Source organism: Callorhinus ursinus, unplaced genomic scaffold, assembly GCF_003265705.2.
Source record: "Callorhinus ursinus isolate GAN/ISIS: 27379988/994484 unplaced genomic scaffold, GSC_fseal_2.0 scaffold16, whole genome shotgun sequence".
In the NCBI taxonomy this organism is placed as follows: domain Eukaryota; kingdom Metazoa; phylum Chordata; class Mammalia; order Carnivora; family Otariidae; genus Callorhinus; species Callorhinus ursinus.
Genome location: NW_027397078.1, coordinates 28,479,739 through 28,504,297, shown reverse-complemented (window position 1 = coordinate 28,504,297; position 24,559 = coordinate 28,479,739). Strand labels below are relative to the sequence as shown.

The 24,559-nt window shown below is 47.1% G+C and overlaps 1 protein-coding gene across 11 annotated transcripts in view; it reads right to left on the bottom strand.

The window, feature by feature from the left end:
- Positions 1-6,737: 6,737 nt before the first annotated feature.
- Positions 6,738-24,559, bottom strand: part of SH3KBP1 (SH3 domain containing kinase binding protein 1) — a 324,202-nt gene continuing 306,380 nt past the window's right edge. For 7 of the 11 annotated variants that reach the window (XM_073902008.1, XM_073902004.1, XM_073902006.1 and 4 more), the window contains 5 exons: positions 19,701-19,810; positions 16,096-16,224; positions 11,624-11,898; positions 8,486-8,549; positions 6,738-7,486 (listed from right to left, as the gene is read on the bottom strand). In XM_073902008.1, coding sequence (XP_073758109.1) covers positions 7,445-7,486; positions 8,486-8,549; positions 11,624-11,898; positions 16,096-16,224; positions 19,701-19,810 — 620 coding nt within the window. In that variant the 3' untranslated portion in view covers positions 6,738-7,444. The remainder of the gene's footprint in view (positions 7,487-8,485; positions 8,550-11,623; positions 11,899-16,095; positions 16,225-19,700; positions 19,811-24,559) is intronic. The other 4 variants (XM_073902009.1, XM_073902010.1, XM_073902011.1 and 1 more) reach the window with 1 other exon arrangement.

The window sequence follows — 24,559 nt, the reverse complement described above, 5'->3', positions numbered from 1 at the left end:
TTTGAATTCATTCTTTCTCCAGAGTGAATCTAATTTTTTAAAAAGATTTTGTTTGTTTATTTGAGAGATAGAAGAGAGCACAAGCAGGGGGATCAGCAGGCAGAGAGAGAGAGAGAAGCAGGCTCCCTGCTGAGCAGAGAGTCCAACGTGGGGCTTGATCCCAGGACTCTGGGATCATGACCTGAGCCGAAGGCAGCTGCTTAACCGACTGAGCTACCCAGGCGCCCCTAGATTTTATCCCTTTATTTGACAGAGAGAGAGAGAGCACAAGCAGGGGGAGCAGCAGAGGCAGAGGGAGAAGCCAGCTCCCCATCAAGCAGGGAGCCCGATGTGGGGCTTGATCCCAGGACCCTGGGATCATGACCTGAGCCGAAGGTAGATGCTTAACCAACTGAGTCTCCCAGGCGCCCCTGCACATAGTTTTTGTAAAGGCAAAACTGGGCTGCTCAAATTTATAGAACAAATTCCTTTTGGCATCAGTCACAATTACCAATTCATGTATTCAGTCAACAAATGCATATCAAATGCTTACTATGCACCTGGGTCTGTTTTAGGTACTGGGGATGCAGCAGTGAAGGAAATGAAGTCACTACCTTCATGGTGGTTTCATTCTAGGGAAGGGAGACAGAAAATGTGTGCATGTGCATGTGTGTGTGTGTGTGTGTGTTTGTGTGTGTATTAAGCAGGGTATCAATATATGGGGTCTGGGGGAGGATCGAGGTTAAAGTTGCTCTTTTGTTTAGTGGCTTAGGGACAGCCTCTCTGATTAGGTGACCTGTGCACAGTGACTAGCCAAAAGGAAGAGATTCAAGCCTGACACCCATAGAGGTTTAGGCAAATACAACTTTAGGGACAGTTGGATGGTTAATCACTTTTGTGTACTAATGTTAATTCAACTGTGTTTATAATCAGGCAAGAGTTATTCTTTAAAAATGTTTATAATTATCTTCTTTAATTATTGAATGATAGTGATATTAAAAGAAAACCATTTGTAGCTCACAATTTCACCACCTTAATGAAACAAATATTTTCATTATTTTGTTTTGCTTTCCACGGATTTGTCCATATGGCTGAATATTTTTTCCAGTTTTATCGAGATATAATTGGCGTGTATCACTGTATAAGTTTAAGGCACACAGCATGATGATTTGATTTATATATATTGTGAAATGATTACCATAATGGGTTCAGCTAACATCCATCTTCTCATATAGATACAATAAAAAGAAAGAAGAATAAAAGTAAAAAATTTCTCCCCGGGATGAGAACTCGTAGGATGTACTCTCTTAAAAACTTTCCTATAGGGGCGCCTGGGTGGCTCAGATGGTTAAGTGTCTGCCTTCGGCTCAGGTCATGATCCCGGGGTCCTGGGATCGAGTCCCACGTTGAGCTCCCTGCTCAGCAGGGAGTCTGCTTCTCCCTCTGACCCTCTGACCCTCTGACCCTCTGACCCTCTTCCCTCTCGTGCTCTCTATCTCTCATTCTCTCTCTCAAATAAATAAAATCTTTAAAAAAAACTTTCCTATATATTGTGCAGCAGTGTTAGCTATTACATCCCTACTACTTATTTATCTTATAATTGGCAGTTTGTACCTTTTGACCACCTTCCTTCAAATCCCCCTCTCCACCTCTAGTAACCACAAATCTGATCTCTTTTTCTATGAGTTTGGTTTGGTTTTTGGATTCCAAATATAAGTGAGATCATACAGTATTTGCCTTTATCTATCTGACTTCTTTCACATAGTGTAATGCCTTCAAGGTACATCCATGTTATTACAAATGTTAGGAATTCCTCATTTTTATGACTGAAGAATATTCCATTGTGTATATATATACCACAACATTTTTATCCATTCATCCATCAATGGACACTTAGGTTGTTTCCATGACTTGGCTATTATAAATAATGCTGTTATGAACATGGGGGTACAGATATCTTTTTGAGTTGGTGTTTTCATTACCTTTGGATATATTCCCAGAAGTGAAATTGCTGCATCATATGGTAGTTCTGTTTTTGAGGATCTCCCGGACTGTTTTCCATAGTGACTGTACCAATTTACAATTCCACCAACAGTGTACGAGGGTTCCCTTTCCCTTTCTCCACATTCTCATCAACATTTATCTCTTGTCTTTTTGAAGATGGCCATTCTAACAGGTGTGAGGTGATAATACCTCATTGTTGTTCCGATTTGTATTTCCCTAACAACTACTGACGTTGAGCACCTTTTCATGTACCTGTTGGCCTTTTGTAGATTGTCTCTGGAGAAATGTCTGTTCATGTCTTTGCCTATTTTCAAGTTGGGTTTTTTTTTGCTGTTGAGTTACATGAATTCCTTATGTTTTTTATATCAACCCCTTATCAGATGTATGGTTTGCAAATATTGTTTTCCTTTTCCATAGGTTGTCATTTCACTCTGCTGATGGCTTCTTTTGCTGTGCGGAAACTTTTTAGTTTGATATAGTCCCACTTGTTTATTTTTGATTTTGCTGTTTGTGCAAAAATTCTTCTTGCTAAAATCTTAAGCAATTCATATCCACACTCCACTTCTAGGAATTATCTTATGGATAAATCAGAAATATGGACATAGGTTTATGCCCAAAGATGTTCATCACAGCTTTATAACATAAAAAAAAAAAATGGATTTAGGAGCGCCTGGATGGTGCAGTTGGTTAAGCCTTCAACTCTTGGTTTCGGCTCAGGTCATGATCTCAGGGTCATAAGATCGAGCCCCACACTGGGTTCCATGCTCAGCATGGAGTCTGCTTGTGCTCTCTCTCTCTTTCTAAAATAAATACATAAATTTATAAAAACATAAAATTAAAAAATTGCATTTAACCAAAAATACCCTTCTTCCTCTGTCCTTCTCACTCTCAAGGCTACATTGGGCACCTCTCCTCTGTAGTTCCAAAGTCCCTGGACTTCTCTCTGTGGTCATGTTCTCACACTGTGGAAGACTTGCCTGCTTATCTGCCTACATCCCCCAGTTTGAGCTCCATGAGGACAGGGGCTACATTGCATTCAGCACCTATCCTGCCGTCCAGCACATCGTAAGGACTTGATACATGTTCAACTTGCCCCAGCCAAATTCTCGGCTCACTCAGATTGAGATTCAGACTAAGAAAGAGTCATGAAGCTTGAAGAGAATCTTAAGACATCTGATTTACTCTTGGGGAATAACCATGGAAATGTTATTGATTTTTTTCCTGGGTTTTCTGTTTGGTTTCAGGATGGCCTTATCGGCTTGCTTATTTTTAAATTTGGTTTGTAAACCACTCTAAATTTTTTTTTAGTTAATAGAAACTATAATGAAGTTTTGCATTTCCAGGACACTCTCCCATCAAAGAGCTCAAAGCTTGACAACAAATTTTAGTTTCCTGGAGAACTAGTAACATTCTACAGGGGTGAGGGGGAAGGGAAGCAGTGCTGTATCTGCCTAATTTAATTAAACTTGTTGCCATTTACAGAGGGTTCCCAGGAATTCAACTCTTGTTTTTTCATTTTTTTTCCTCAGAAAATTCTAGCTATAGCCTACTAGGTGACCCTGTTCTATTGTTTGGTTGAAATATCTTATCACCAAGGGGCGCCTGGGTGGCTCAGTCAGTTAAGCATCTGCCTTCAGCTCAGATCATGATCCCAGGGTCCTGGGGTGGAGCCCTGTGTCGGGCTCCCTGTTCAGCGGGGAGTCTGCTTCTCCCTCTGCCTCTGTCCCCCCCCCCTCGAGCTCACTCTCTCTCTCAAATAAATAAAATCTTTTTTAAAAAAAGGAAATATTTTATCACCTATTGCTCTAACAAGAAAAAAGGAACAGCCTATTTTACCGTCAACTCTGAATTCACAAACATAATGACCACACAATGTCATTTATAGGAAAGGTTGCCCCCCGCCCCAAGCCACTCCAATTTGGGATCGATTAAAAACACAGGAAATAAAACCACCTCTCTGGGACCTGCTTCTACGTCACAGATTCTCGTTGGCTTCAGGGGCTGCCTTTCTGCTCCATGTGTTGGGAATCAAGCCTCAGTAACTCTAGGGACAAAACTAGGAATGACAGTTCCTGCTTATCACCTTAAGAGACATGACCCCCTCTCTGTCCTTACACTACTGACAAACATTTATTTCCAACCAGGAAAGAGTTTCTCTGCCTTGGCCATTGTGTTCCCTGATTAGACCTACTTCTGGGAATGGCATCTTCTTCCCCAGGCTTGGGTCGTAAGCACCAAGCCTTCTCTCTGTTGGACGCTGTAATCAGCCATGCTGAACACCTAGCACCCACGCACGTGTGGCTTTGTTACACTTCTCATTTGTATTAAACCAAAAAGAAAAGCTTTTCACCAAGCCCTCTTGGTGCTAAAACATCTTGACATAAATTTGTATGAAAATAGCTAGAGAACTAAAACCTAATCTAATACAGAAAAGAGACCTTGGTGACCTCAGGTTAGGATACAAAAGCCTTTGTGGGACCTGGGGATTATTTTTAATACAGACTGTGGCAACTGTGAGCAATAAATTACACACCCTGTGGTTTTCCCATCAAGGAGCTGGTTATGAAAGGAAATAAAACTCCGCCATTAGTAACGAAAGGCACACACGTGATGATAGATACAGGCTGTCTTTATGGGAGAAAACAAATCATGTACTTGAGTATGCTGTCTAGAGGGCTAGGGATGAATAAAAGTGGCTTTACACAATTATTTGAATAATGATAATTTAATGATTTTTACACTAAAAAACAATGTAGACCTAACTAGGATTTTCTGCCGAAATATGAATGTAAAATTGAACCATGTAAAAATGGAATTCATAGCCACGGATTTTAATGGGTTGTTTCTGTTCACTTGGGAAAGATAAGTGGGGTGAGGGGTACTATATTCCATGTCTCCCAAAGACATTTCTGTAAGAGTAAGCAAGTTGTGTAAAATGGAGAAAAATGGTTCGAATTCCAAGAAATCATTCCTCTTGGACCATGACAACTTTGAACAAAAATATTTTCACAAAATTTGATTTTAATCATCTTCTTTACAAAGCACAATACTTAAGACTTTTCTAAATACAATTTTAGAAAATGAAGCAAAAAAATAATCTCCATAGATGCTGGTCGAGTCCATGCTGAATGCAAAAGAATTTTTTCAAAAGTGATCCTTCCAAGCTTTTCAATATTCTTGACGGGTCCATTTTGTAAAGACTAAAGATGGTGGCTGTTCGGGCAGTGGCTCGTCAGGTCCATAACGTAGAATCCTCTTGCCGGTTAGCCCAAGGGGCAATAATGAAGCTAGATATGCCAACTCCTCCTTCTAGAATCACTTCTCCCTCTCCTTATACAAAGAAAGCCCATGGCTTCTACGAGGGGAAGATGACAGCCCTCTATGTTCCAGGTTGCTAGTGCCCCACCAGGGTGCTCAACCTCTCGAGTGAATTATTAACAGCCCTACTCTGTATACACAGCGTATAAAACTGTATCGTTAGGGATTTTCACGATGAGTAAATGAGAAATCCAAACGTCAAAGAATTCAATCCTCCTTCTTATACTAGGCGGTGGGAAATCTCTCAAGGCTTTAAGTTTAACGTAGAAATGCTTAGAAGAGTCAAGGAGTTCAGGAATGTTTTATGCTGCCCTTGGAAACTTGCTGCTCCCGGGCCCAAGCGCACTGCAAGCAAGGCTGCTGAAAAGGCAATACGTCCAGGCATGGGAATGAGGGATGGGAGGTTTCTTTCTTTATGTACTCCCTTCCCGTAATCGTGCTCCCCCATCCTGGAAGACCAGGGTGTCCGGGCTCTGTAAGTACAGTACTCGGGAGGAAGTAGCAGCCTCAAGCAGCAAGGATGAGCATGTAGCAAGAGGAAGGTGGGGAAGGGAGAGAGGAAGAAAGAGACATTTATTTGTAATACTTGGGATAATCAATACCATGTGGTGATTTCTTTTTTGCATTACTCCTTCCGTGTTATCAATTCTCATTCTTTGTGGTTGTGCAAATCCATTAATATTTAGTACTTTCGCTCTAAAACTCAGGATATAGACAAAGCAGCTTTTGAGAAACACGTAAAACATCTTCCGGGGCCCGGAAGGGACCACCCCCACCCCCCACCCCCAAACAATCTTGCAATACAGTATGCCCCCTTATTTTCAGCTAAGGATGAGGAAACAGTTACATAGTCTAAGGCTGAGCTGTTCATTTGCTACAGAGATAGAGCGGATGGGCAAACACCAGTTTCTTTGGGGCGGAAAAAGCAATTCCATAAATGCAAGAAAGATCCAATGGCTACACTTCAACAAGACTGTCCCCCCCCCCCATTCTCTTGGACCTGAGGAAGGGGTTACAAGAGAACAAGGCAAATGACATTATGTGAATACAGTTTGAACAAGAGCACACACGGATAACCCAGTGCAGGAAATAACACAACTTCCCCCCCTTGTTTTCATTGCATTTTACGTTTATTTATTTTTGCTTTCATAATGCATATTCTGTTCACGCAAAAGGTGCAAAGGACAGGAAGCAGGGGTTTAACTTGGCTGATGAAAAATCAAGCAGGGGTGACATTTCTAGTTCCATGAACAACCTACAACTAGGAGAACTTAAACGTCACTGCGGGTACCACCGAGCACGCCCAACTTCACAGCTGTCTCCTCTTGGGACCTTTGGCTAGGTGAGAGAAGCTTTGAAGACAGTGGCCTCTAGTGGACTTTGAGAAGTGGCTTTAAAAAAAAAAGGTGGTTTTTTTTGTTGTTGTTGTTGTTGTTTTGTTTTGTTTTGTTTTGGAATCATGGCAGCTGCATCACAAAAGCTCCAATCAAGAGGGTGGTAAAAAGAAGGCACAGATCATTGCAAATACCAGGTTTTCTCTTTCTCTTTTTTGTAAATATACCATCATATATAAGCTAAAATTTATCTTATGGTGGCGGGGTTGGCTGGCAGGGGAAGGGACGGGTAGGACCTAAAATTGCATATGTAATAGAATCCTAGAGGGGACACAAAGCGAGGCAGCTTTCTGCCTGAAGCAAAAGAATGGCACGCTCGCTCTGGACTATGTGTAATACAGACACTGGGAGAATCTGTGACAAAACACGATTAAAAAATCATAAAATTATAAAGCTTGTAAACGAATAATCTGAAATTACATTTTATTAATGGAAAATATCATCAAAATAGTACCACTATGGACTAAACTGCCTGAGTTTTCGTTTCGCATGAGATCTCATAGTAAAAAAGCCTTTAGCACAATTTGCTCTAAGTCACAACCAGTGCCATGCCCAGGATTAGACCACGGGGAAGGGTATCCTCTTGGATGGAATTTGTGTTGTGCTATGAAGACTTCTGTGCTAATCTTTCAAACAGGGACACGTGGAGGCAAACCTTTAATCTTTTGGCACAAGGTTATTTTGGCTGGGGCGGAAAATTTGAGTCTTGGACTCAGGATGAATAATGTGACATTTCATTTATCAAGTATTCATTTTGATTGAAGAGTTTTCTTTATGTCATTAACTTCCATCTATAAAGGAAAAACAAGAGCCGAACAAAATCATAATGAGTTCGCTGGTTTGGGAGAAGCTGAAAGATAATCAACCTGGTCGAATGAAAGAAAATAATCAACTTCACACTTTTCAAGGTGGAATGGGTGAAGTGATGTCTGAACGACGAGCAGACGGAGGCCAGAAGTGACAGAAACCTAAAGAACGGGCACGCAGACGCTAGGAAATGGTGGGTGTGTGCCTTCTCAGGCTCCCAGTAACCAAAATTTGTCAGAAGCAGCAAGAATTCCAGGGTCCTGGCCAGGGGGCAGAGCGGGCTGTCCCAACGTGCTGGACCACCTAGTGGTGTTGGAAGGCAGCTCTGGTCGGGCCCAAGCAGGTGTCTATCGGCACCCCCAAAGTGATGAGAAGCGGTTACCTATCCTTTCTTTAAGCAGCATGGGTCTCAGGCACCACCAAGGACACCAGCTAGACGAAAGCTCAAAGTCTGCCTTCAGCCTTTTGCAACTCCTGCATATTCTCTGCCATTTGGTAACGGCTGAGTTGGCTCAGGGGATGGCGGGGGACAGGGCTCTGATGCCCTGGCAGGACTGACATGGCTCTCGGTGAGAAGTAAAGAGATGAAAAGCAAGTGCCGAGTGTGGACAGCTGTGGTCCTTGGAGTTCCAATGACAGAAGCCAGCTGGCAAAGCAGTCCCCCCAGCACCATGCCCTCTGGCAGTTACCATAGTGTGGCCTTTGGAAATTGGAGGGAACTTTCCACAGAGGAGATGTTTCAGATAAATTCCAAATGAGAAACCCAACTGGGGGCACATTGACTCATGCCTCCCTTCCCCAAGACTTCCTGGATGGCAGGAGAGGATGAGAAGTGAGCCTACACAGTTCTAAGAAAATGGCCACAGGAAGCGCATCTGAATCTGCAGAGAAGTAACAATCATCTACTTTCAAGATGAAGCCCTGAGACGGCCCCCACCCCTGACTGAGCCTCTCTCGAGGCAGCAGGACCCTGAGGGACCCACCTGCAACCGAAGCCGGATTTTCTTCTCTTCATCCAACTCGGACAGTAACTGCTTAATCTCTCGTCTGAAAAGCAAATGGCCATGAAATTAAACAAAAGCCCAGACTTCTGCAATAAGAGATAAGAAGCCTCTAACCAATACAAAATCCATCTGAGCCGTTTACAACGAACACACGGACACAACATCATGTTCTTTCTTTGCACTGCTATTGCTTGGCATTTACTGCAGACAGAAAGGCTCGCTATTAATTTCTGGGTCCCCCAAATATGTGGCCATCAAACAGGAGTTCTGGAATGACCCTTGAGATCCATTAGTCCAAGCTTCTCCTAAAAGGAGAAGATGGGGAAAGTGAGGCCAGAGAGGTGGCCTGACTTGCCCAGTGGCTAGACTCCAGATATCCAGGCTCAGATTCTGTCGCCTTCCCTGTCGCTGGCCCTTTGTTATAGAATCACTGGTCTTTAAATGTATTTACATAATGATTTTGACTGCAGACGTTTTTGTCACCCCACGTATGTTCTACTTTCACAGAGTTTTAAATTAACAAAAGGTTACTGGTATGTTTTCACGGATTCCCACAAAATCTTACAAAGAGTAACACCTGAAATCTTGGAGTTAAAATAGCTGAACTAACTATATGGTAATCATGTCACAGAGAAAGTAGACATGAGTTAGGACACGCAGTCTAATGCCCTTTACAACATTAAATAATGAAGTGGAACGAAGTTAATCATCTTGGCAAACTCAGGACTCTCTACTTAGGACACTGCAACCATCGCCACTCCAGTCAGAGAACTGTATTGTATTTTAGGGTAGCAGACGCTCCATTTTACATGTACATTTTTACAAACTGGATAGGAACATCAAAAAACAAGGACTCCAGAGACACTATACTAACTAAGGTATCAGTTATATTGCATTTGCTCACTTCAGATGAGCCCCGTGACAGTCCCTGTACGTGGCTCAGTGACCCGGCCCAGCTGCCAACACACCGGGTTCTCGGACACGAACGGGTTGTGATTCATTACTGTATTTACTCCAGCCCATGCCACGCACTTCTATGTCAGCGGGCTCTACTTAGAGCTCAGGAGAGAAGTAGCTGAGATCCTAAGTAGATAGCATGATTCCAGAAAGACTAGGGCAGGCAGAGCCTTGAGTGCAGCAGGTCGGAGGAGTCAGTTGGGGAAACCCAGGGCAAATAAAGCCACTAAGTCTTGAACTGGCAAAAAAGGGCCTGAGCCTGCAAGGAGGAAGGAAGATGGGGGGATTGCTGGAAAAGAGCCAGGGCAGGAGCAAGGAGGTGAGAAGCGGCACGTGTGGGGAGGAGGGGAGTCAGGGGAGACTTCCACTGAAGACTGGGACGCAAGGGACACTTAGAGCTAGGGACCTAGGGCCGGAGGTTTTAGGGACCCAGTGGCCCTGGACAGGATGGCTGTGAGAGGCAGGCATGGGACAGGGGCTTCTCTGACATGTCGATTCAAGAAGACATGGGCTGGGGAGGGACAGTCATGGGCAACTATGCCCAGGCTTCACAGTGGGTAGGAGCGCAGGGTGGAGAGGCCCCAAAGCTCTGGTGTGTCTTCATTCTGAGGCAAGCACGGACCATTTCTGATGTTCCCGATCCCTCTCAGAGGATCCAAAGGGCTGAAGCCCTGGATCCGGGCTGGTCTGACCCAATGATGGTCCTCTTCAGAAGGCCGAGAACCAGTGCCCTGGGATGTCCTGGGGCCATGGGATCACTGTCTAGGCAGGAGACACATGCCACCTGGATATGGATGGGGCCTGTGGTTCCCCAAACCTGTAACCCGCAGAAGCAGAGAAGAGCTGGGGACTTTCAGGAGTGATAGGCAGCTGGCTGGCCCTGAGAGAGCCTCTGTAGCTCCATCCTGCTGATTCTGCATACTTATGTGATGGGCACCTTCCCGGTGGGGGGTTAGGCCAGGAGGCCCCAATTTCATACGGCACCTCCCAGCTGGAGTGGAGCAGAACCTGAACAGAGCCACGGCGCTCAAAGTGAGTTCCTCATAACCCTTGTCCTAGGGTGCTCTAGAGAAAAGGTATGTTTCAGAAAAATAGCGTACATTATCCTCTCCATCTTCCCGATGCAGAGCGAAGGCTCTCTGAGCTGTCCTTTAGATAAGACATCAACTATGTTTAACCCAATACTCCCCAAAGTATCTGGCCACAAGATATACCAGGGCCCTCTAGCCCCATGCAGGGTGGCAGGTGCCCATCGCCCACCACTGCCCTGGGACCTCCCCATCCAGGAGGCCAGGCACCAGGGCTGCTCCTTGTGCCCGGGACCCTACCCGTACTGTTCCGTCTGCTGCACAGCTCTGCTCTTGGTGATCCTAGATCGTTTTCCAAAATCCTATTCAGGAAACAGCTCTATAGATACCTCCCCTGCCCAATTCCTCCAAGAAAGAGCTAACTGTTCCCTAAACTCTGAGCCTCAGTTTACTCAGACAAGAACTTCCTGACTTCTAACCATTTTACTGTTTTTGTCACCACATACAGTATCCTGGGTAATATTTATGTGTGCTCTTTATTTTTGCTTACAGGTCTTTCTCCTCATCTAAGTGCTCCTTGAGGACAGGGGATGTGGAGAGCGTGTGTAGGCGTGCATGGTTAGAGCCCTGAGTTTCATGGGGAGAACATCTTGCTGAGTGTAAAGTCTTGGGTTTAAAGATTCCCTATATCTCTGTCATCCATTTCAGCCCCTAAATGCAAGTCAATTACTTCATCAGACAGCTAACTGAAGAAATTGTGATTTTTCTGGTGCTAGAGGAAAAGCTGGCTGTCAGGCTTATGAGGAAGTGGTAGATGCACATACTGTATTTTATGGGGATTTAAAGATCTTTCTTTTTAGCAGCCTGCTGAGTGCATTAGTCCTGGTAAGTGACTCTGCCATACGCCCCGTGGCCAGCCCGTGCCCTCCCCGTATGCAGCAGATCTGGTTACACAAGGAGCTGAGTGAAATGAAGCCTCTCAGGTTCAAACCCACCTCACCCCTGCTGCCACCACCCTGGGGAAGCGGGCCACCCACTCGGGCAGGCAAGAGACCCAGGCTTGCAGAATGAGGCCCTGGCCCAGCAGAGAGCAACTTGGGAGGTGGACGAAGAAGGGGCCCCAGACACTCACTTCTGCTGGTCCTTCATGGTCTCAATGATGCTCCTCAGCTCGCGGACCTGCGTCCTTAGCTCCTCCACGGCCGCCTGGCTGCTGGCCGCGGGCTCCATCTTTGGTTTTCCTTCTGAGCCAAACAGAGATGGGGAGTTGGCTCTGTGTCCGGCTGTTCCCAAAGAGGATGACAGGGGGGAGGATGTTGCCGAGGACAGAGGGGCTGGCCCACCACCACCACCACCTGCAGCCATGGTCCCTGGCTTGGGCGGCAGGGATGCTTTGTTGTCGGACACCTGTGATGAGGGAAGGCAGAGAGGATTCAGGCCAGGAATCTGTGTTCCCAACTACATCCCCGTACCCCCCTCCTGAAACACACTCGTCACTCACCCCTTCACCCACAAGCCCCCGACAGCCTACTTGGCACAGGCATCTCCCTTCAAGAGCCGCTCCCTACATGTTTTCAATCTGACCGCCCATCTGGACAGGTAGTTCCTAACTGGTTTGATGTACAAGTCCAGAGGCCCACCTGCTTGCTAGGCTCTGTAAACTCTGAAGTGAGCAAAACATTTTCCTAGCTCCCAAGAGCTCAGAACACAGTAAGGTGTAGACAGACTAGCCGACACACTGCAGATGTGGGGGGCGGGGGGAGTCTGCACACAGGGAAGTCAGCACAGAGAGCCACGGAAGTACAAAAAAGGGACCAACCAGCCCAGAGGGAAGGCATCAGGGAGTTGCTGACCGTCCCATCCTAGAGGAGGAGGACTAGGAGGCGGCCAGAAGAGGAAGGGTGATTGGAGAGAAAGGTTCTAGGAGGGAGGGAATGGGCTCGGCAAAGGCATGAGGCACATTCATGGCAAGTGGTCACTCAGCAGCTAGGACGGCACAGGCGGAGGGGTGCAGGCTGGGAGGTAGAGCGGGCTTGTGGAAAGGGGTAAAAACATCCTGCATGAAGCTAATGATGACTCTGGCTACAGAAGGGCCTAAAGGTGGGCAGGCCTGGAGGCCAAGGGAATTGCTGGGAGGTTCTCCTACAACGAAAGCTAGGAATGGTGGGTGCTTGACAGACAGTGGCCAAGGGAATAGAGCAAAGACAGCTCTGAGAGATGCGGTGAAGGCAGGCTCAGCCGAGCAAGAGATGCAGTGCCTGGCCTCAGGGAGCAGACCCCCCACAGGAGGACGTGGTTCTGGACAGGCTGCAGGGCCACGGGCGGGGATGGAAGAAGCTGACATGGAGCTTGTACCTTTCATGGCGGGAGGAACAGCCCGAAGGCCCAGAAAACAATTTCACTTTTGACACACTGAGTTTCAGGAGCCCGAGGGATTAGCCAAGGGGACATGTCCAGGGGGCAGAGCCAAGGAATGAAAAAGTGAGCTGGGCCAGAGAAAGCACCTGAGGAAGCGGCGCCATGGGGGTGAATAACACAGAATCAGGGGAGAAGAGGCCCAGTGATGGGACCTGGGGACTCGCTGAATTGAAGAGGTGGGAAGAGAAGGGAGAGACGTTGGGGACTGGGACAGAGCGCTGAGTGAGGGGATGAAGCAAGACCAGAAGAGGGACATGGGTTACAGAAGTCCCCTGAGGGGTTTCCAGAAGGAAAAAAAGGGTCGGATAAGTGGGTCAAGGGCGCTGGGAGGAAAACAGGACTTGGGGGGCATTTGGTGCAACAAGGGAGACTGAGGTCTGATCACAGCAGGTCAGCACCTGAACAGGAGGAGAGGGGCGTGGCCTGCAAGTTTAGAACTCTCTTTCAGGAAACCTGCCTGAAAATGGAACATGGGAGAAAGAGAAAGCATTCACGGAGAAGCCTCAGGAGACAGAATCATGCAAGGGTTCTGCTTGCTTCAAAGATGGGGGAGATGCTGAGCTGGATGATATCCTAAGGGAAAGACCAATGCAGGGCCAAGCTGGAGACAGAGGAGACAGGTGGGGGAGGCCTGATGGAGCAGTGTCCTGCCCCAGGAGGAGGCTGAGAGGGCACAGGAAGTGGGACAGTCACGGGGGGGGGCGGGAGGGAAGAGGGGCATAGGGCCGCCCGGGGGGGGAGGCAGCAGCAAGGGAAGGTGAGATCCTGAGACCTAGGGCAGGTGAGGGGGAGGGCAAGCAGCAGACAGGATGCTGGGAGGCGAGGGGCTGAGCGATGGGGAAGTTGAGGCTGATGGCGAAGCCTGGCAACACAGCTGGGACTCATCCAGCAGCAGGTGCCCAGGGCAAGAGCCAAGAAGGGGCTGGCTGGTACGGTGAGGAGGGAGAGTGCGGATTCCGGCTGTGCTAGAGGGAGGGACTGGGCAGAGTGAGCCGGAAGCAGATGGGCCATCATTCCCAGCCTCTCTGCCTGCCTCTTCTCTGCCAAGTTACCATTGAGGAAAAGTGCTTTCGGCTGCCAGGGACAGCGACCCGCCATCTCGTGCTTGTCGCTGTAGGAGTTGTAGTAAGAGGGAAGAAGGACTGACATTTATGGAGCGCCGGTCAGCGCCGGACGTCGGCGAGAAGACTGAAACGGGGCCCGGCCGGCATACACTTTTGACAGAGCAGCAAACTGAGGCTTAGGGACGTGGTCGAGAAGTTCCCCGAGTCTCGCAGCGAATAGCTGGCAGGCCTGCGCTTCAGTGCCCTCCCCTGCCAGCAGGACCCTGGAGCCCCGTACGGCGACGGTGGCTGCCTGAGCGCGATGATTCACGCTCTCCTGCCATTACTTTCTTTGCGTCTTTCCTATCCTGGGGTTCACACTTTTCCCCACTTCCCACTCTGCATCCTCCCGTGCCTCTTCCAACCTACCAACGTCCTCACAGACTGACTTCCAGGCCACTCTTCCATCAATGCCCCTTTCAGCATTTCCTACATAACCCTCTCTCCCAGCCCACTGCGGCTGACAGGGACTTTTGCAAGCCCTCACGGAGTATCAGCCGCTATACATCCTAACCAAATTAGTTCAGGTGGAATTTATAGAAGCAATAAACAACATGACTACTCCCAGGAAGGGCAATGGGCTAATGGGACAGAACTGAGAACCTGAAACCTGAAGAGCCACTGCCCACCAGTAGATGTCACTACAGAGACACCCCACGGCAGGGCGAACACAACTATAGTATACCTAAGGTCATCAGAAAGAGCGGGGCTAAATCCAATTTCTGCAAATGGAACCCTTTCATAAAGGAAAAATGCTTCAATTTTGTGAATAACTACCATTGATGTGTTTTATAGGATCACAGTTTTGTTTGCCAGACCGGGTTTTTAGGAAAATCTAGACGTATGTGTAAATTCTTACACGTGCGAGAAGGAAAAGTCCTACATACCCTGTGATTTCTTTGTGTTAATCCCCGGTTCAAGTGCCTTCAGAAAAAGGACTGCAATTTTCTGCTGTTAGACAGAAAGCAGTTGCTAATGCGTATAGAAAATAATTCCCACTGACTGGGTTCTCTTAACACCAGAAAATACATTCAGAGGATGAATGGGACTAGTACAGGGTATCCTTCAAAAGCCACACGCAGTTGCTACCCACTGTCTTCTTTGTTTCTCACGAGCCAGTAACTTAAAATAGCTATACCATTCCCTGGGCACGCAATGAAACAAAAATGTTTTTAGAGTCTAAATTGATCGTAATAGATGAATCCAAATCAGCTTCTCTTTGAGGGACCCCCGTTAGTTATTCAAAGTCGTGTGCTGCCAAACATAATCAGTGACAGCATCAGTTTTGAACACAAAAGCCAAGATGTGTGGGCAGAGTACACAGCATTCAATGTACGTAGTGCATTCTTTCTCCACACCTCTAGGCTCTTCAAGCTGCCTTGGTTGTGGTGGTGACGTGTGAGGGTGTATGTTTATGTGTGGCAGCTGGCATGAAGAAGAGATCGGACCACAAGAGAAAACATGGAAAATCAACCACTAAACATGTGTCTCAGAGATTCTGTCCAGTTTTGGGGACTTTGTAACATGTCTCTGGGATTTTGATGACTAAAGTTAATAACTGTTACTGAAGAGTGACAAAAACTTGCATTGTCTGTTGCAGTGGACTAAGTGTTTGTGTCCCCCCCCCCCAGCCTCCCAGTTCATACATGGAAATCCTAACCACCCCCCCCACACCTTGTGATGGGATTAGGAGGTGGGGCCTTTGGGAGGTGATAGGGTCATAAGGGTGCAGCCCTCATGAACAGAATTAGTGCCCTTAGAAAAGAGACCTCAGAGAGTTCCTTCTCCCTCTTTCTACCACGTGAGGACACAACAAGAGGTTGGTGGTCTGCAACCCTGAAGACAGCCCTCACCGGAACCTCACCACGCTGGCACTCTCATCTCGGACTTCTAACCTCTACAAATGTGAGAAATAAAAATCTGTTGTCTCTAAGCCACCCCATCTACGACTCCCTGTTATAGCAGCCCGAAAGGACTAAGGCATCTGTTGATCCTTGTTTGGTTTATAACTCATTGTCAGAGCATACACGAAAAGGCAGGGGTCCGTGCTGTCTGGACACCCTTCCCTCGGCTGGTCACTCACTTGGGATATGGTAACAGTCTTTGAAGTTTTCTTTGATGCTTCCACTCCTCTGTGTGCAAGCGAAACGTGTTCCTCTTTATCTTCTTCGGGACTTGGGGAGTCAAAGATATCAGGGCTTGAAAGGGAAGACTGGATAAAGCCAAAAGAAAATGCTTTTGTCAGAATTACACCTTAGCTGACAGAGCTTTTGTTAACATATGCTGTATGCTTTTCAAAGCACTCGACACCTCTATTTTGTTTGTCTCCTCATTATAACCTCGAAGGCAGAAAGGATGCTATTATCTGTCCGCTAGAGACAGTGGCAGAACTGGGACTAAGAAGCAAGACTTCCTACGGCAGGGATCTTTCCACGGGATCTTGGCACCGATGCCTGTCGGTCATTTCACCTGCGCGGGCCCGTGTCACCCAGCCTCTCCTGCTCCCTCCATCCTTCGGAGCCTCTCTTCTTTCTGTAAACATTTGCTACTGTGTACTAAGCACTGAGCTCGGTGCTGAACTTTGGTGACATGCCGGACACAGTACCTGTTCTCGCAGGGCTGACAGTCTAAGGGGGAGGCACACACAGGGCAAGAAGAGGCTGCCTCCGAACTGCCTCTCCTCCCTTTCCTCTGGATCCTTTTCCAGGACCATGAAATCTGAAGCACAGTGAAGTGCCTGCAAGAACCTGTCTGAGAGGCAACCGTCCCAAGGGGCACAAGGTCACAGGCCTGCGGGCCAGTGAGCAGCATTTCTGCACCCCAGGGCACAGCCCTGCCTGCCGGAGGGCCAGCTCACCTCTAACTGGGGAACCTACTGCTAAATCTCCACCCTCACTGCCACGGACAATCAACGTCTGTTGTGGACTCGATTTTTGCTAAGGTATATTTACAGAATGGCAGCATCTTTTGGTAAAAATATGGGGATAATTCTCCTACCCTTTCTGCCCCACGGTGAAGATCAAAAAGCTGGATGAATGTGAACCAACTCGCTGGAGTTCACTTGGACATAAATGATTACTGTGCTAGAATTTCACCATTTTAGGGTAAAGCAAATGAAAATATGAGTTCCTGGGGCAAGGAATTTTTTTTAAACAAAGAATCTTCAGAGATCTCTTTGGGTGAGCTCATATTTAGCTGCATCTCTATGCTGTCTGCCCTGGTGGTGGGAAAATCGTCCTATCTAGAATCAGCACTGGTGTCATTATAGAAAAGTCATGCCTACATCATACCATGTTTATTTTCTTCTGTTTACTCCATTTTCTAAGGCAGAAAACGAATATATCTAGGGATTTGTAAGCAAAGTTTTAAAATTAAAAGGTTTTATTTGTTAATCTTTGTTTTATCTGAAAATCCAATTACCTAGAATAACACCCCAGCTAAGCTTTCTTATTAATCTAAGCTTAACTGCTTAACCACCATGCAGTGCCTGTATCCCTTCACTTTGAGATTTTATTAAAAAAGCCAGCTTCCTCCTGTGTAACCTACAGTTCATGAGCTGCCAATCAAAGCTTGCTCTTTGAAGTCCATGAACATAAATAAGCTCAGACTAGGGTGAGAGGCTCCAGGCTGGGTAATCCTGACCGGTGCACTTCCCCCATCATTCCTTCCAATGGCCTCATAGGAATGTGTCCATATCCACGATCCCATTTTGCTATGAAAAACCTACAGGTGCTAAGTGGAGGAAGAGCCAATACGGATTCAAAGTGTGCATCCACGTGGGGATGGATGGGAACAAAGGGAAGGGAGCAATTACACTTCTTTAAAGCCCAAATGTATCCTGTTATTTTAAGGCTACAAATGCAATTGTTCCACATAAAGTGCCAAACTTTGAGTCACGGTGTCATAAGCTGCCTAAGGGCAGGGACCATGTATGTCTCACTCCCAGTCGCAGCCTTGGTACCTGGCTCAGAACTGAGTCCACATGTCATAAATGCCTACAAATGTTAGTTGAACAAGTGAATGAACAAAGTTGTAGGCTCAAAGCGAGTGAAGATGATGTGCCTTTACCCAGCCCCCCAGATATACACGAACCCCCGGCACAGGATGTATGACCAAGGGTGGGGTGGGGGATGGTAAATTGACTTTCTCTGTATTTAATTCTGGATGCCTCAAGGCCCTCCAAACCTTGCAAAGTTGGGAACAATTTGGAGGAAAAACAAAATGGAAGAAGGATTTATAGAGAAGATGTGGGAGAGAGGATGAAACACTTAGAGATACTAGGAGGCAATTAAATAGGTTGTGTGTGAGGCATGTTGGGGAGGATATGCAGAGATGAAAGATGGTAGTGACACGGGACTCTATATAAGTAAGCCACTTTGTCAAGTCTTTCTTCCAAAAAGGTATCAACACGTAGTTAGGGTTGTTTCATACAAAGAGGAAAAATAGCATGATTCAAACCACACCCCCAAACTCAGCAGATATGAGAGAAGAGGTTCAAAGGAAGTGGCATTCTTTTTCTTCTAAATGAGGACCTCTGCGGCGGGATCAGTGATGAGGTGAAAGTAGAAAGTGTTCTGGAAAACCTGCAAAAGGTTAATTCCTTGGTATATCTGGGTGAATGAAGGTCATAAGGCCTTAGACCTGCATTCCCAGCCAGGACAAGACAATATGATATATATAGAGAGAGACAGAGATAGAGAGAGACAGACATCACTTGTGGATGCATCAAGATTTTTTTCTTCAATGACATTCACTTCAGTGTTTATAATGAAGAAGTGGAGGTACCATAAGTGTCCAGTAACAGTGCACTGACTAGATAAACTCTCATATATTCACAGGCTGGAACACTAGACAGCCATTAAATGTAACATCATGGAAGAATGGGCAATGGTTGGGGAGAGAGGTACACAATGTAAGGGGGATGGAAAGCATGTGCTATGTACTCCTTTTGGAATAAATAATGTTATACATACAAATAGAATTTTAAGTAAAAGCTACAGATATACAGCAAGTGGTTAACGGTTCTCAGCTCTGGAAAGCAGGATTACAGGTAACTTACTTTCTTCTTTATGCATTTCACTGTTGAAATTTGATACAACAAATTTGTTACAGGTTTCCAGTGAGGAACGAAGTTATTCAAAATGACCCAAACAAAAAACTTCTTCTGTAGGTTATCTGGAGCATTCTGACTGGTCTCTCCCACATGACCAGGTGCCCTGTATGTTTACAATCTCCTAAAGGTGTGTGTGGGGTTCCGTGGAGGGGTGCCAATAATGGGGCTTCGTGAGAAAAAAGCTTGGCCATTGTCAAGCACCTGTAGAGTGGCAGATAATTCTTTAGCAAAGTTTTGTTTATAGACCAAACGAGCCTCACTCTCCTCTCCCACCAGCAAACGTGACATTTTTTCTTACCAATTTCATTTCAGGTTCAAATAAGGATCAGTCTGGAAGGAGAAAGAAGGAAAGTGGGACGAAGCAGTGCCCACCTCACTGGGAGATGTGCAAAGAACAAAGAGAAAGAAATACTGCTTAATTCCAGAAGACTCTCAAATCATTCTTGGTCAGCAGTGTATCTCACGACCTCCCTCTTCTGGCTCGTCCTCTTATCAGCCACTTGCAGGAGAGGCCTTGGCTGGAGTCTCTAAGCTGACCTGCTTTCCAGCAGCAGAAGGAGCAAGGAGACACTTACGGAGGTGAGGGACTGGGACGGAGGCCGCCTCCCCGTGGCTTTTGGTCTGCTTGTGGTTGGGTGACTGAGTTTCTCAGTAGATGATACCACAGAGTCAAAACCTTCTAGGTCTAAAACAAAAGTAAAACAGAGTTTTAAGAGCAATAGGAGTGAGGAAAAGTTCTTATAACAGGCCATGAGCACCTTTTCCTTAATACTCATCCTTTACATCTGGATTACATGTCATCATTGATGAAGGCAATTTCCATCCTCTGGTCATCCAATGAATGTGGTAGGTCTTTAAAAGCTACAGAGAGAGGGATAAAAGAGGAATCCTCGTTCCTCCACAAATGTAAGTTCATTTTGCTAGATAAAACATTCTTCTCGTCCCAACATGAAAAGCAGTTATCACAAAGTACAATACCCATGGACAAGTGAATGCTGATCATCGATTCCAAAAGAGAAGAGAGGGCAGCCTCCTCCTCTGGTTGTACTACCATAGCCTGGCCATCACCCTGATGGTAGACAACAAACTCCCTGGAGGTGGAGAGCAAGCTTCTACTTCTCCAGATAACTCCCGGAGCCCGGCACCATTCTGCTTCGAGAGGCATCACTCAATGGAGACATGATCTTCAGTCATCAATCTGCTCATTCATTCACTCCATTTATGATTGAGCAGCTACTCTGCGCTACACACGGGGCCAGATACCCAGGCTATGCCAGCACGCGCAGCCGAAAGTACCCTGCCCTCAGGGAGCTTCCGTTTGGTGTGACGGAGGTCTCGCGTGAATATAGAATCATGCAGCCAGATCACAACTGCACCTCGCACGTGTCGGGGACGAAGGCCTTTGCCTTTACTTTTCCATCCTCTTCACCAGATGATTAGGTCAAGGGGTCACCTCGTTCTGTCTAGTCCCGGGGGTTTACAAATCAGTGTAGATGTGTGCATGGGATGCACAAAGGAATGGCCGGCAGAAAGGGGTTGACATTGAGACCCATTATCGCTTGTGACTGGGGCAAGGCCAACTCTTGCTGACAAGTAGATCATGTTTCATAGGCCATGCCAGGCACTGCCTTCCCACACTATTTCCCATTCTCCTATTACTGGAGCCCCAGTTTTGTTTCAGGAACCATCTTCAGTTTAAGCCAATTTTAGCCATCCTGCTCCTCTTTGCCTGTGATTGGTCTAGAATTGGCCACGTAGCCCAATTTCAATCACTGAGGAAAAAAAGAGAAGTCTACGACAGTCTCTGGGACAGAGATTTCCTCTCTGTTGAGAGGAGATGAGGAGAAGCCCGTTCGTGTGGCTGCCCTTTCTTCTTTCTTGCTTGGGAGGCTGTTGTGCATGGATAAGATGCCTGGAGCTGTGGCAGCCATCTTTTTTTGTTTTTTTAAGATCGATCAATCGATTGATTGATTTGAGAGAGAGAGAGCGAGAGCATGAGTGGGGGGGGAGTGGCAGAGGGAGAGGGAGAAGTAGACTCCCCGCTGAGCATGGAGCCCGATGCGGGGCTCGATCCCAGGACCCTGAGATCATAACCTAAGCCAAACCAAGAGTCGGCCACTTAACCAACTGGGCCACCCAGGCGCCCCCGTGGCAGTCATCTTATGGCCACAAGGAGATCTTGAGGATGGCAGAAGAGAAGACTAGAAAGACCTTGGATGACTGACAACCCCGATGAGCCACCCACCAACCCTGGAATCATCTAGTGCCGGGACTTGTTGCTATGTAAAATTAATAACCCTCTGTTAATGCAGTCAATTTTAATCAGATATCCTTTATTTGTAGCTGAAAGCACCCTAAGTGCTATAACTGCAAATATGCTGGCTCAAGACAGAAAAGCTAAAAACTATGTGTGGTTTTTTTTTTTTCCTCCTTATTTTGGGGAGAGGTCTTTTATTGATGGTTATAAGTGGTCTGGCTGTGTGATGGTCAGCTTTACTCTATTAATGAACAGACAGGTGTTGTCTGCAGTCTACTTCCTTTAGTGGAAGATGCAAAACCAAGCACAAATCACTGGTCAGGACAAACCATTACATTATACCCGGGATCATATTAAGTGACTTTATTCTAGCACCTGGTAAATGAGTAATTATTCAATGAACTCATCTTATCAGGACAAGGGAAGTATAACCAAAGGTTAACTATCTGCAGAGACAGAACAAAGAAAAGTATCAGTGGTGCTCTGAGGCCACGGGGGAGCCAATCAGCACCCAGGGCCAGTGCGAGATTCCCAAATGGCCCCACCTTTCCCCTCGGGTTGGCACACCTTGGGCACAGGCCAAGACCCACCACAGTTAGATGGGCCTCTTGAGAGCCAACTCACTGGCCTGAGTTGGTCCCTCTCGGGGACCTTCCCCTTAAGAGAATCTTATTTTCCTAAAAGGTTCCTCTCCCGATCACACCCCAGGACTTGCCTCTACCAACTCCATACTGTCCGAAATAAGCATTCCCCTTTATACACTTCAGTTGATGCCCCAAGTCATCATCTGATATTAATATCTCTCCAATTAATTTTTTGAATCACTTTTTCTCTGATTACAAAGGTAGTACGTGCTCAATGTACAATTGTTTTAGGAAAAACCTAAAATTATAACAAAAGAAAGTCAAGTATAACCTCACCACACTGAGACAACCACTATTAGTGTTTCAGTATATTACCCTCCAGGCTCTTTTTCTAAAAGTAGATAGTCTAGGTTCACACTATATGGAGTATTGCATTCTGCTTATTTCACCTAACATCATATGCCATGACTCTATAAATTCTTCATAAATATTTTGATGGTGGCATAATCTTCTGTTGAATTGCAATTCATGATTTATTGAATCAATTCCCTGTTGTTGGATAATTAGTTTCCAAATCTTTCCCCCTCTTTGATTTTTGTTAATAGAAAAGTGCTGCACAGATATTCTTACGTGTATGCTACATACGAGTTTAGCAGGTTCTCCACGTGGCTCCCCAGTGGGGAGAAGGAAAGAAGGTCCAGGACAGGGAGGTCTGCTGGAGGGTGGGGGCTGGCTGTGGAGAACAGGAGGCACAAGGAGGCCAGGGGAGCCAGGGGCGGGGGGAGAGGGACAGATGCTGAACAGGCAGCCAGGGGAGGAGGTGAAAAAGAAGGCCGTTAAAGGTTCCAACAATTGAGCTGCTGCTGAGGGCCTTGGCTGGGCGCTACCATGGGCTGAGAGGGCCTGCCTGTAAAGTGACTCTGTCCTAGAAACCGAAACAAGCTCTGGAGGCAAAAGCTGAGCAGGGTGAAGCAATTATAGGACAGTTGTTAAAGGCTAATTCACTCTGCTTCTCCAGCATGGCTACACAGTGAAATCACCTGGACAATGAAGAAAAAGTGACTCAGGCCTGGATCCCTCTCTGGGGATTGACTGAATCTTTTTGGGGTGCAGCCTGGGCAAGGTAGGTTTTCAGTCTCCCCTGGTGACCTTAGCACTCCGTCATGTAGAGAGGCACTGCTCCAGCAGAGGCTGGGGGGAGGAAGGGAGAAGCATGGACTGGACTGAGGAGAGAGGAGAGGGCGCTAGGGCACCACCACCAGGGGAGTGGCAGGGTATTCCAGGGCCCACTGAGGGGACGGCCTGCCCAGGCGAGCTGTCAGGAGCAAGGCTCAGCAGCACAGGGCTCCTCCAAGGCCAGGCCGGGCAGTGCTGACCTCGTGTGTGGGGCAGCAGAGGTGCTGGGGCAGCTGATCAAAGTGGCGACCAGAGGCTCTGGGGATTGGGGACGACTCAGAAACGTGGCAGCGGGAATGAGAAGGCAGCCGTGAGGTGACCCAGCATGCAGACTGGAGTGGAAGAAGGGTGTGGGGAGCAAGAGGAGCGGATGGGACAGCCTCAGTAACCCCCCACCCATGGACTCAGCATGCCCACTGGCATGTAGGGACAGACAAGGTCACACCCAGGAAAGTTCTGCAGGGCTCCAGGGAGGACTCCATCTTTGCTCCCCACCCAGCCCCCAGGGCCCACTAAAATCATGGAGTCCACCTGGGAGCTGAGGGTGTGACAACACGTGAGGTCATCTATGATAAGTTACACTTTCAGAATGACTCAGAGGCGCGGCGTGTGTCTTTCGCGCTTAGACCATGAGCCCCAGGAGGACAGGAACCCATCTTTGTGCTCTCAAAGTCTAGCACGTTCCTGGGAAAAACCTACTTACTATTCTGTGGATGAAGGAACAGGTGAACAAATGAACTAGCCAACAAGTGAATAACCCATCCCAAGAAGAAACTCTGATTCCAGGAGCTACCCTTCCAGAGGCACCTACTGACGGGGCAGGAGGCAGCATTCTGTGCCGTGGGTGCAGAGGACACTTGGCTGGCCCCTTTCGTTTCACTGGCCTGAGGTCTACACTAAAAACACCCGGACACGTTGAAGGCTGGCCACCCTTCGCCGGCATCTCCTCAACAGGTTGACAAATGGCCCAGAAGACTGCCTCGTCTGCCCCTGTCACTCAAGAGTAAGAGGACGGGCGTGCCTGGGTGGTTCAGTCGCTAAGCGTCTGCCTTCGGCTCAGGTCATGGTCCCGGGGTCCCGGGATCGAGCCCCGCATCGGGCTCCCTGCTCGGCGGGGAGACTGCTTCTCCCTCTCCCACTCCCCCTGCTTGTGTTCCCTCTCTCGCTGTCAAAAAAAAAAAAAAAAAAAAAAAGAGTAAGAGGACAGCCAGAGTCCTGCAGGGGGAGCCACTCTATTAACCTCTTCATGCACATCCAGCTACGTGGAACTTTCCAGGTTTAAGCTTGTAAAAAGCACTTTTTGGAAACAACAACATTAAACTTCCAGAAAGAAAGAGCCACACCAAGTATGAGGTCACTTGCTGCAAAGGGAACCTCAGAGCCCCAACTGTGATGCACTTCTGCTTTCTAAAGCGGG